General features: G+C 49.3%; 1 protein-coding gene across 1 annotated transcript; it reads left to right on the plus strand.

Moving 5' to 3' along the window:
• Positions 1-3,813: 3,813 nt before the first annotated feature.
• Positions 3,814-11,520, plus strand: aadac (arylacetamide deacetylase). Its single transcript, XM_062473934.1, is given in 9 exon segments — positions 3,814-4,560; positions 6,448-6,617; positions 6,678-6,736; positions 7,277-7,346; positions 9,880-10,017; positions 10,053-10,121; positions 10,189-10,294; positions 10,297-10,341; positions 10,344-11,520. Coding segments are annotated over 9 exon segments (1,233 nt in total). The 5' UTR covers positions 3,814-4,419; the 3' UTR covers positions 10,779-11,520.
• The last annotated feature ends 224 nt before the right edge of the window (positions 11,521-11,744 follow it).

An 11,744-nucleotide genomic window follows, 5' to 3' on the forward strand; every position in this document is an offset into this window, starting at 1 on the left:
GGGAAGTAGGGAGAGGAGGTGGGGGGGGCGTGGGGAGGAGGTGGGGGGGAAGTAGGGAGAGGAGGTGGGGGGGAAGTAGGGAGAGGAGGTGGGGGGGAAGTAGGGAGAGGAGGTGGGGGGGAAGTAGGGAGAGGAGGTGGGGGGGAAGTAGGGAGAGGAGGTGGGCGGGGCGTGGGGAGGAGGTGGGGGGGAAGTAGGGAGAGGAGGTGGGGGGGAAGTAGGGAGAGGAGGTGGGGGGGAAGTAGGGAGAGGAGGTGGGCGGGGCGTGGGGAGGAGGTGGGCGGGGCGTGGGGAGGAGGTGGGCGGGGCGTGGGGAGGAGGTGGGGGGGAAGTAGGGAGAGGAGGTGGGCGGGGCGTGGGGAGGAGGTGGGCGGGGCGTGGGGAGGAGGTGGGGGGGGCGTGGGGAGGAGGTGGGCGGGGCGTGGGGAGGAGGTGGGGGGGAAGTAGGGAGAGGAGGTGGGGGGGAAGTAGGGAGAGGAGGTGGGCGGGGCGTGGGGAGGAGGTGGGGGGGGCGTGGGGAGGAGGTGGGGTGGTAAAGTAGCAGCCGTTGATCATTGTAAGCATTTATAGCTTTCACACATCTGTGTGGCTGCATACCACCCAGCCATGTGGGTGTGTAGTAGATAACATCCTTCTAAATCTAGCCAGCGGACTTTTGCTTCATGTGTGTAAAAGTTGTATTTTGATCGATATTGTGAGTACATAAACCCAAGTCTGCAAACTTGTCCATGACGTTATACGAACTATAACAGCGACCTTGGAGACCTCCAACTCTGTATTCATCGGTCTGACACGCCCCCGAGCGTGGTGCACTGTGAGAGCGATGGCAAGCGATTCGCGTCTCTGTAGTGGACACGCTATTAAAATATTTATATATACTGTTGGTAAATGATTATTAAAATTCTTACTAATAAAAAAAATAAATAAAATGTCTTTAATTCACCATGATGAAAAAACGCCAATAGTTAGGGCCCTTGCATACTGAGTGCGAAATTTTCGTATGCGTTATATTTGTAATCGTCAGCCTAAAATTCGGTGGCTCTGAATTGTCAAAAAACCTCTCAAAATGCTGGCTATGGATGCTAAAAACACAGAAAATCGAACCCCATCCGAACTTTTTTTTGACGGACGAAGGTTTCGAGGCAGGTTGTAAGCGTGATTGACATAACTTGAGGTCGTATTTATTTTTTAACGTACGAATATTTCAGACTCAGTGTGCAAAGGCCTTTACGCTTGGCACGTTGACAAAAGACCAACTGACATTTCCACCTAAACTTGCATACGCCCACTTCAATTCACAATGCACGAATCACTTCCGCATATTGCACAACCCAAGTCAACAACTTCCAGTACTGTCAGTAGCCAGCAGTTAGCCTATGTTAGTTCTCAAACAAAAAATGCAGTTTTTTACCGGGTTCGGGTTGTCTTCCAAAAGTGACAATCAACGAGGTTTCTATGTTGCTGCCCTTCAAGCAAGAGGATTTTTTTTTTCAAATTGTATGTTTCGAGCTACATCGACAATTACGAAGGAAATTTTATCTAGGCTAACTCACACAGTAGCTATCTAGGATTTGAGCAGTAACGTTAGCTAGTAAGGCTAGCTAGCTAACACTTTTTAGCTACATTATAATATACTCAATTCTCTGTCAGCTTGCTTGCTAGTCATTAATGTTAACTCACATAAATGATTGCGCTCTAATATTTGTTCCCTATGGGCAGGCCCAAACGTCATACGCTGATTTTTTTTCACATTTTCTGCGGTTATTCAGACAAAAAATCTGTGGAAATCTGCGGAATTCCGCTAGCTTTCCTGTTCTAATGTCGGAGCGACCGAAGATGTTCCACAACAGTTTGACGCCGAATATGGTCGATTTGAATGTTGACAGACTTTGCAAAAAAGTATTGATCCATCCTCATAAAGATGGCCTGGAAACTCCCTGGCCCTGTCTCTTGCTGTCATTTTGGTCGATAAGTGTTTCCTTTTCAATTCTTAGCATTTTTGCCTAATGTTTTAATAATTGAGACGTAATATGAGTTGAGAAGTTTATTTACATTTTGCCTCAGACCAATGCGTTCAATTTGAAAATCTGCGGGTTTACGTCAGAATTCTGCGCCCCGTATTCCGTTTGGGCCTGCCTATGGGTTAGGGTTAGTACTGTCTATGGGTTAGGGTTAGTACTGTCTATGGGTTAGGGTTAGTACTGTCTATGGGTTAGGGTTAGTACTGTCTATGGGTTAGGGTTAGTACTGTCTATGGGTTAGGGTTAGTACTGCCTATGGGTAATGTCATGTAGACTTTCTCAGTTTCTAACAAAAATCTGCCATCTGGAAATGGGAGAGATCTGTGAGGGCGACCTGTTATCGGTCGATGGAAAAAAAGCGAGACGTCGCACAATCTGTGTGTAGGGTTAATAAGAGAGCAATCGCTAAGGGTTTGCCTGTTCTGGCCTATTAAATGTCAAGTTTCTAACTTCACCGGAAGTTCTAGACCTGGCCTAGCCGTGGTAGTTACGCAGGTTACATCTCTTTACAATGTGTGCTTACTGTGGCGCTGATGGACACTTTGTCTTCTTTGATTTCTCAAATACATTTTGCCATGAAAGCAAACTGTTTGGCTCCCCTGGTGTTGATAAGCGCGTATTAAGTGAACGGATTTGTTGGGCGGACGCAAAAATATTTGAACTATAAGTGGGTATGGAAGGAAATCAGGTACATCATTTTTTTTATTTTAAAAGGCATTGAATAATTAATATTTAAATTTAAACACCACTGAATTAGTTGGTTTTAAACTCACCTGTTTAAAATTTAAATATGAATTTATTAAATGTAAAAAAAAAAAGTGAAAATCAAAAATTCAAGGTTCAGAAATTCCGGTTGCTCAAATCCGTACAGTAAAATTCAGATCCCAAAGGGTTTAACTGCATTCATAAAATCACTGCCTGGGGTCTGAGGAGAGAGGTCTGGTCTGAGGCAAGCAGTTAGACCCTTCTCTGAGAAGTGAGATGGTTCGATTTCATTCAGGCTCGATTGACATACCTTGGTATCCTGGATGTTGCAATCTGTTGCATCTGAATTTCACCATTCGAATTTGAGCAGCCTGAATTTTGTTCTATTTGAATTTCTGAAGCTTGAATTTAAATATAATTTTTGGTATCTGAATTTTACTGTTCGAATTTGAGCATCCGGAATTTCCGAACCTTGAATTTTTAGATGTGAATTTTATTTGTATTTTTTTTACATTGAAATTAATTAATATTTCAATTTTTAAAAGGTGAATTCAAAACCATCAAATTCGGTGGTGTTAATTTCATTATTAAAGATTCAATGTCTTTTTACAATTTAAAAAATTAAGTCACTGATTTGCTTCCATAAGTGGTCCGCAACGTGGAAAGGGTCGGGAATGGCTGGTCTACTGGTCTACACCATATCCACCTTCACTGTGGTTTAGCTTTTCCACAACCTCGCATAGGGCACTTTCTCACCACGAGCCTCAAGTGTCATGTTGCACCTTGAGCCTGCTAAATGTTTAATGCTCCCTGGCTCGTGCAAGCACTTGTACCTCTTACATTAGTCATAAACTCGTTCTGAAGTGCGGCTGGTTGCGTGGGCTGGTGAATAACGGGTCGCCGTGCCGGTGTGGTTTCAAGTAGCTGAGACATGACAGTGCACGGGGTTATCCTGAGGTCTCCGGCGGATATTAAAGAGTGTGTGTGTGTGTATATATATAGCAAGTGAAGATGTTACCGACCAACCACTTTTAGTGCAGCTCTCTGCTAAGTACTGACGGAGGTCGTCTGACACCTCGTCTCCATGAATAGACGACGCTGACAACGTCGTTGCACTTCGAGTTTGAGGGGTGACAGGACTCCGGTTATAAGACTTAATGTACAGCACGTCGCCTTTGGCGGGCCTGCGGCCGATCCTACCGATATAGAAAACAAAGTTCAGTGTAGCCTACACACTGTGGAAGAAACATACACAAACTCAAGTCACGCTCCGTTTCCAAATCGGTTACATCGAGGCGGGACGATCGAGAGGGAAGCACCTGAGGAATTTGCAGAGCCGCGCGCTGGAGTCGATTTGCCCCGTGAGCAGCGCGGGGCGCGCGCTCTACTGTCCGTTCACAGTCCTAAAAACCAGCGCATGAATCAATATCCTTTCTTTGATCGGAGGGAAGGGTAGAGTCAAGCACGACCGGGTAGTGAGCGGGCGGGCAGTGATAGTCACGGGGAAAGAACCGATCATGCTCGCTAATAGCGATTAGATGAGTCTAACACGTGCAGTCATATCTAGCTGGCTGGGCTCCAAAATTAATACCGGATTACGCACTGACCGGAGTGGATTCACTTACAAATATACAGATCCAGCACCGAAGTTTCTTTCTGCTCCCGGCAATCAGCTGCTGGGTAACTGGTTAAAATGAGGTTGAAAGGTTTATTTGTACTCCTCTCCTTTGGAGCTTTTACCGCCTATTACATTTACGAGCCCATCCCGGAAGACATCGAGGAGCGCTGGAAACTAATGCTGACCAACTGTTTGTTCAGAAGCCTCAGTCACCTGGTAAGAACGCAGTTACACACCGAGCCTGCGTCTGAGACTGCATCCGACGCACTATCTTCAGCATAACCGTACCAAACTCGAGACATAGCAGTCTGGATGTGGTGTTGTCTAAAACGTCTGTGTTTAATGATCACTGTTTTTTTATCGACTTTCCACCTGGGAACGATCAGTATTGGTTATTTTGTTACGACTGCTTGAGTAATCCCCGTACTATCGAGGATGTTTCTCGTAGGCAGAATTGTGCTTGTTGTGCATATGCAGGCATACTGGTTACCCCAGATTATGTCAGACGATAATCCAAGCAGGCTATTGTAGTCCCGCTCACCTGCTCTCATCTCAGATTATTAAAGAAATCGACGCTTGGTTTGTTATGGGGAAGAAGACGCGCCGGTTAAAACTACTCTTGTTAATACCGATCAAATTACTTAATCATCACAAAAATTCAACTTGATGTCCTTACAGAAGGCAACTAAAAGTATATTCTATTTGTATTAATCCATCCCACAGTCTTTGTAATAATTGTTTTCTCCCACACAGTTGGAGAAAACGAAATAATTGTTTCAACTCTATATCCATAATAAGGTGCAGATGGAAAGGGACACTGAGAGACAGTGAAATGTTAGTTTGTTGTCAATGAAATACGTGTGTATTACAGTGTCCATTGTTTTTCTAAATTCAGGTATAATGTAGTTCCTCTCTTTCTCCTTCCATACCTCTCTCTCACTTCTCTCTGTGTCTCTGTGTGTCTCTCTCCCTGTGTGTTTCTCTCTCTGTGTGTCTCTCTCTCTCTGTGTGTCTCTGTGTCTCTCTCCCTGTGTGTCTCTGCGTCTCTCTCTCTGTGTGTCTCTCTCTCTGTGTGTCTCTGTGTGTCTCTCTCCCTGTGTGTCTCTGTGTGTCTCTCTCTGTGTGTGTCTGTGTGTCTCTCTCCCTGTGTGTCTCTCTCTCTCTCTCTGTGTCTCTGTGTGTCTCTCTCTCTCTGTGTCTCTCTCTCTGTGTGTCTCTGTGTGTCTCTCTCCCCGTGTGTCTCTCTCTCTGTGTGTCTCTCTCTCTCTCTGTGTGTCTTTCCCTGTGTGTCTCTCTCTCTGTGTGTCTCTGTGTGTCTCTCTCTCTGTGTGTCTCTCTCTCTTGTGTGTCTCTCTCTCTGTGTGTCTCTGTGTGTCTCTCTCTCTGTGTGTCTCTGTGTCTCTCTCTCTGTGTGTCTCTTTCTCTGTGTGTCTCTCTCCCTGTGTGTCTCTCTCTCTCTGTGTCCCTGTGTGTCTCTCTCCCTGTGTGTCTCTCTCCCTGTGTGTCTCTCTCTCTCCCTGTGTGTCTCTCTCTCTGTGTGTCTCTCCTTTTCCCACGCTTTCATCATTCTCTGTATCCCTCTCTCTCCCTTCATCTCCATCCCTCTCCCCCCTCTCTACTCCCCCCCTCTCTCCCTAACTCTATCCTTCTCTCTCCCTACACTCTCACTCCCTTGCTCTCCCCTCTTCCCCCCCTCTATTCCTCTCTCCTCTCCACTCTCTCTCTCTCTCTCCCTCTCTCACCCTCTCTCTCTCCCCTCCACTCTCTCCCTCTCTCACCCTCTCTCTCCCCTCCACTCTCTCCCTCTCTCACCCTCTCTCTCCCTCTCTCACCCTCTCTCTCGCTCTCTCTCTCCCCTCCACTCTCCCTCTCTCTCCCCTCCACTCTCTCCCTCTCTCACCCTCTCTCTCCCTCTCTCACCCTCTCTCTCGCTCTCTCTCTCCCCTCCACTCTCCCTCTCTCTCCCCTCCACTCTCTCCCTCTCTCACCCTCTCTCTCCCTCTCTCACCCTCTCTCTCGCTCTCTCTCTCCCCTCCACTCTCCCTCTCTCTCCCCTCCACTCTCTCCCTCTCTCGCCCTCTCTCTCTCTCCCTCTCCCTGCAGGCAGACTTCAGTGAGGTGCTGGGGGTGAAGGACTACATGGGGGTGATGTACTTCATCACCTTTGCAGAGCGGGTGGTGCCCGTGTCTGATGCCCGCGTGCGTGTGACGGAGGAGCACTTTGAGGGGGTGGAGGTGGTGGTGTACCAGCCCCACCAGCAGCCCCACCAGCAGCCCCACCAGCAGCCCCACCAGCAGCCCCACCAGCAGCCCCACCAGCAGCCCCAGGACAGGGCCCTGAGGCCGGCCATCATCTACCTGCACGGGGGGGGCTGGTGTCTGGGGAGCTCCCGTGTGTACCCTGCTTCTGTCTGACTGGCTTCACTACCATCCCTTCATCTGCCCCTCCACTCATTTATCCCTTCATCCATCCTTCTGTCTGACTGGCTTCATCCCTTCATCTGCCCCTCCACTCATTTATCCCTTCATCCATCCTTCTGTCTGACTGGCTTCACTACCATCCCTTCATCTGCCCCTCCACTCATTTATCCCTTCATCCATCCTTCTGTCTGACTGGCTTCACTACCATCCCTTCATCTGCCCCTCCACTCATTTATCCCTTCATCCATCCTTCTGTCCATCCATCCATCTTCTCAGAGTAGTCAGATGCGCGCACACACACACACACACACACCATAACACCCACCCACCCTGCAGTACAGACTCCAACAGTACAGATTGTCTGCTTGCTTTCCTTCCTTCATCACCTCCTTATTCAGCATGCTACAGAAGAGTCTCACCTCTCATGTTGTCAATGTCATTTCCAGTCATGCAAGTGACCTCCTTAGTGAGAGTTTCCCCATCTCTGACACCTGACCCTGTGTGTTTCCAGGGATGAGTCCTTACGACATGCTGGCCAGGGAGATGGTGACAGAGCTGGGCGCTGTGGTTCTGTCTGTGGAGTGAGTATGCACACCGATCATCTCCTGTACACTGCAACATAGAAATGTCTGACAAGATTTAATTTAAATATGTATTTAAATGAGCTGCAGTATAATGTAGAGTTAACTTGTAGAGCATGCTGTGTTGCTGTTTGCCTGGAGGGAAGTGAGAGGCAGCCAGACTGGAACACTAGGAGAGTAACACTATCCTCCTGGTGACTGGACACACACATACTGTACACACACACATAGTGTGCACACACACATAGTGTGCACACACACATAGTGTGCACACACACATAGTGTGCACACACACATAGTGTGCACACACACATAGTGTGCACACACACATAGTGTGCACACACACATGTTAACTTCCGAATCAGAATCAGAATCAGAATGGGATTTATTCGCCATGAAAGTTTGCACAGACAAGGAATTTGCTTTGGCAGGAAGGTGCATACAATAAACATATACCTAAAATTTAAATATGTGGACTATCTATACTAAGGGTACATAAACTAGCAGTACTAAGTGGGATTAGAATATAATTAAATATACAATAAAATAAAATATAAGTTGCCGTAAATTACAATATAAAAATACAAATATTACAAAAAATACAAATGTACAAGATACCATTTTGTAATGCAGTGCAAAAAGCAGTGTGTTTTAAGCAAGAAGTCATTAGAGTCAGTGTGGTCCCTTGGCCTTGTTGAAGAGGCCAACAGCGGAAGGGAAGAAACTGTTTTTGTGGCGTGAGGTATTGGTCCTGATGGACCGCAGCCTTCTGCCGGAGGGGAGTGACTGAAACAGGGAGTGTCCAGGGTGGGAGGAGTCGGCCACAATCTTCCTCGCTCGCCTCAGGGTCCTCGAGGTGTGCAGGTCCTCGAGGGTAGGCAGATTGCAGCCAATCACCTTCTCAGCAGTGCGGATGATACGCTGCAGTCTGCTCTGTCCTTGGCAGTGGCAGCAGCGTACCACGACGGTGATGGAGGAGGTGAGGATGGACTCAATGATGGCTGAGTAGAAGTGCACCATCATTGTCTTTGGCAGGTTGAACTTCTTCAGCTGCGAAGCCGAGGAAGTACATCCTCTGTTGTGCTTCCTAGTGCCTGGACACACACACATATACTGTAAACACTGACACACACACACACACACACACTACTACCTCTCTAGTTCTTGGACTCTGATTGCTAACAGCTGTAAATATGCTAGCAGCTCAGCTTGAAAAGTTAGAATGATGCAATATACACATAACACACACACACACACACACACATACACATCCAAACGGACCCCACACACACACTCTCAGGTTTTCATTAGCGCCTAGCCAAGCTCTTCCTGTTGAAGTTGCACTCATGCTATGAACCACTGTAGCTCTGCCAAACTGTCACATTCTGTTAATGTCTATCTGTCCATCTCTCCATCTCTCTCTCTCTCTCTCTCTCTCTCTCTCTCTCTCTCTCTCTCTCTCTCTCTCTCTCTCTCTCTCTCTCTCTCTCTCTCTCTCTCTCTCTCTCTCTCTCTCTCTCTCTCTCTCTATCTATCCCTCTCTATCCCTCTCTATCCCTCTCTATCCCTCTCTATCCCTCTCTCTCTATCTCTCTATCCCTCTCTATCCCTCTCTCTCTTTCTGTTTCATTCTTTCTCACTCTGTCTCTTGTCTCTCACCGCTCTCTGGTTCTTGTACCACTCTCTGTGTGTGTTTATGTTCGTTGGTTAATGAACATGAGTGTGTTAAGTGGGTGTTTTGGCCCCAGAAGTACTTCTACAGGACAACTCATGCAGATCTGTGTGGGTGAGTAGCTCAATCATTCAGATCTTCTGAGTGCTTCTGTGTGTGTGCGAGTGAGCCTGTGTGTGCGTGCTGTGTGTGTGTGTGTGTGTGTGTGTTGTGTGCTGTGTGTGTGTGTGTGCATGGTGGTGAGTCTGCCAAATATGTGTCATCGTTCTAGTGAATCCCTCAGCTGTGCCTGGTAGCTCTCCCTCCTGGACCCCCTCCCTCCTGGGCCCCCTCCCTCCTGGCCCCTCCTCCTGGGCCCCCTCCCTCCTGGGCCCCCTCCCTCCTGGACCCCCTCCCTCCTGGACCCCCTCCCTCCTGGGCCCCCTCCCTCCTGGGCCCCCTCCCTCCTGGCCCCCTCCCTCCTGGGCCCCCTCCTCCTGGGCCCCCTCCTCCTGGACCCTCCCTCCTGGACCCCCTCCCTCCTGGGCCCCCCTCCCTCCTGGACCCCCTCCCTCCTGGGCCCCCTCCCTCCCTGTTACGTCAGTGGTGGAGTGGTACGTCCACACCTGTCCACACCTGTTCCAGCTCTGCAGAGCTGGAACAGGTGTGGACGTACCACTCCACCACTGACCTGCATCCACATTTGTGTGTGTGTGTGTGTTTAGGGCAGCAGTCACTAAACGCAGTGTACCTACAGAACTGTTACGTTTCTCGTCTCTCTCTGCCTCTTCCTTCCCCACCCCACCCTCTCCTCCTCCCCCGATCCCCTCCTTCCTCTCTCTCTCCTCTCTCCTCTCCCATCTCCCTGTCTCTCCCCCCCAGGTACCGCCTGCCCCTGGCCTGCCCACCATTTCCTGTCCCGTATGAGGATGTGTACCGGGTGGTGAGGTACGTGCTGCGCAGGGACGTGCTAGCTCGCTACGCCATCCCCCAGGGAGCGTTGGCCGTGTCAGGGACAGCGCCGGGGAAATGGGCGCGTGGCTCAGAGACTGGAGGGCGCGGGGGGCTAACGCATGCAGCGTCAGCAGTATGGGAGGGCGGGGGGGTCTAACACATGACTCGCTGTGCTGGAACTTGCTAACTTCAGACAGTCTCATCTCTCTCTTTCCCCCCAGTTACAGCAGGATCCAGACAGTCGGTGCAGTTGAAGGTCCAGGCTCTGCTGATCCTGGTCCTCAGGCCTGACCTGAACACACCGTCCTACCAGCAGAACCAGAACATGCCCGTCTATGAAGATGAACGAAAAGATACCGCTTCTGGGCTGAGTACTTCTCCAGCGATCAGCGATCATCCTCAGCTCCATGATGACCAACACCCACAACAGCCCCCAGTCTGCACCCCTGCTCAAGTTAGATAAAAGGAGTATTCTGCGAGGATTAGTCGACAGGAAGTACAACTACTCCGCCCCGCGGGTTGTGTGGGGGGGCGGGGGTGAGGCGTCCCGCTGGCTGGCTGACCCCAGAGCCTCCCCTCTGCTGGTCCCCGACGCGGCTCTGCGCTCGCTGCCTAAGGCCTACATCCTGACGTGCGAGTATGACGTGCTCCGTGATGACGGCGTCATGTATGTGACGCGTCTGCGGGCGGCGGGGGTGGAGGTGACACACCAGCACTACCCACACGGCTTCCACGGAGCTCTCCTGTTCAGCGTGTGGCCCACTGACTTCAGCATCGCACGGCGCATGACGGAAAACTACATCCGCTGGCTGAGGGAGAACTTGTAGGAAAGAGAACAAAGTTAGAGTTAGAGAGAGGTGGAGAGATGGAGGGTTAGAAGAAATGTAGATCGAGCGATCTTCAGCTGTCGATGAAACAGAACATATGAAAGGGTTTGTTTCCATGTTCATTCCTGTTTCTCCTCGCAGCACGTTCACTGCTGTGTAGGGGAGGAGATATTTATCCTCCGTTTGGTCACGTTGTTTTTCTTCTGTGTGTTTTGTTTTGATGAGTTTTTGTACATAAGATGCTAAAAGGGCACATTGTGAAGAGGCTTTCCCACATTGTTGCAACAGATCACAAGCACCGCCCAGAACCCAGCCTGGCTGGGGTTTTGAGGCGTAACTCAGATCGAACAGAGTTTAATCCAGATTCACTGATTACGCTGTCATCGTGTGAGCCTGGGTCTTAGTCATAACGTAACTCTTGATTAAGTTGTCTGGTCAAAAGCATTTGTGTTTTCTTTAAGGAAAGTCTTGGAATCTGAAGTTGTGATATCTTCCAGTAGTGGAATCTTCACACCAGGGTTACAGTCAGTCAGTTGTGCATAAAGCATATTGTGGACCAGTAGAGTTAGGGTGTGTGTGTGTGTGTCTCCTACAGTGTGGGGATGAGATGTGTGATTGGGTGTGAAGCTCCCAGTACAGTACAAAGGCCACTGTTCATGTCTCCCCTTCCTTCTCTCTCTCTCCCTCCTTCTCCCTCTCTCCTCTCTCTCCCTCTCCTCCTTCTCTCTCCCTCTCTCTCTCCTCTCCTCTCTCTCCCTCCTTCTCTCTCCCTCTCCCTCTCCTCTCTCTCCCTCTCCTCCTTCTCTCTCCCTCTCTCTCTCTTCCTCTTCTCCTACTCTCTCCCTCTCCTCTCCTCCTTCTCTCCTCTTCAGAATATGCTGTTATGAGTTTTTGAGGTCTGATCCTGTCAGAGCTTGGGGCTTTAAACTTATTCAGTCGATTAGAAACAGCTTCAGACTGTTTATA

This window comes from Osmerus eperlanus, chromosome 11 (genome assembly GCF_963692335.1).
Source record: "Osmerus eperlanus chromosome 11, fOsmEpe2.1, whole genome shotgun sequence".
NCBI lineage: Eukaryota > Metazoa > Chordata > Actinopteri > Osmeriformes > Osmeridae > Osmerus > Osmerus eperlanus.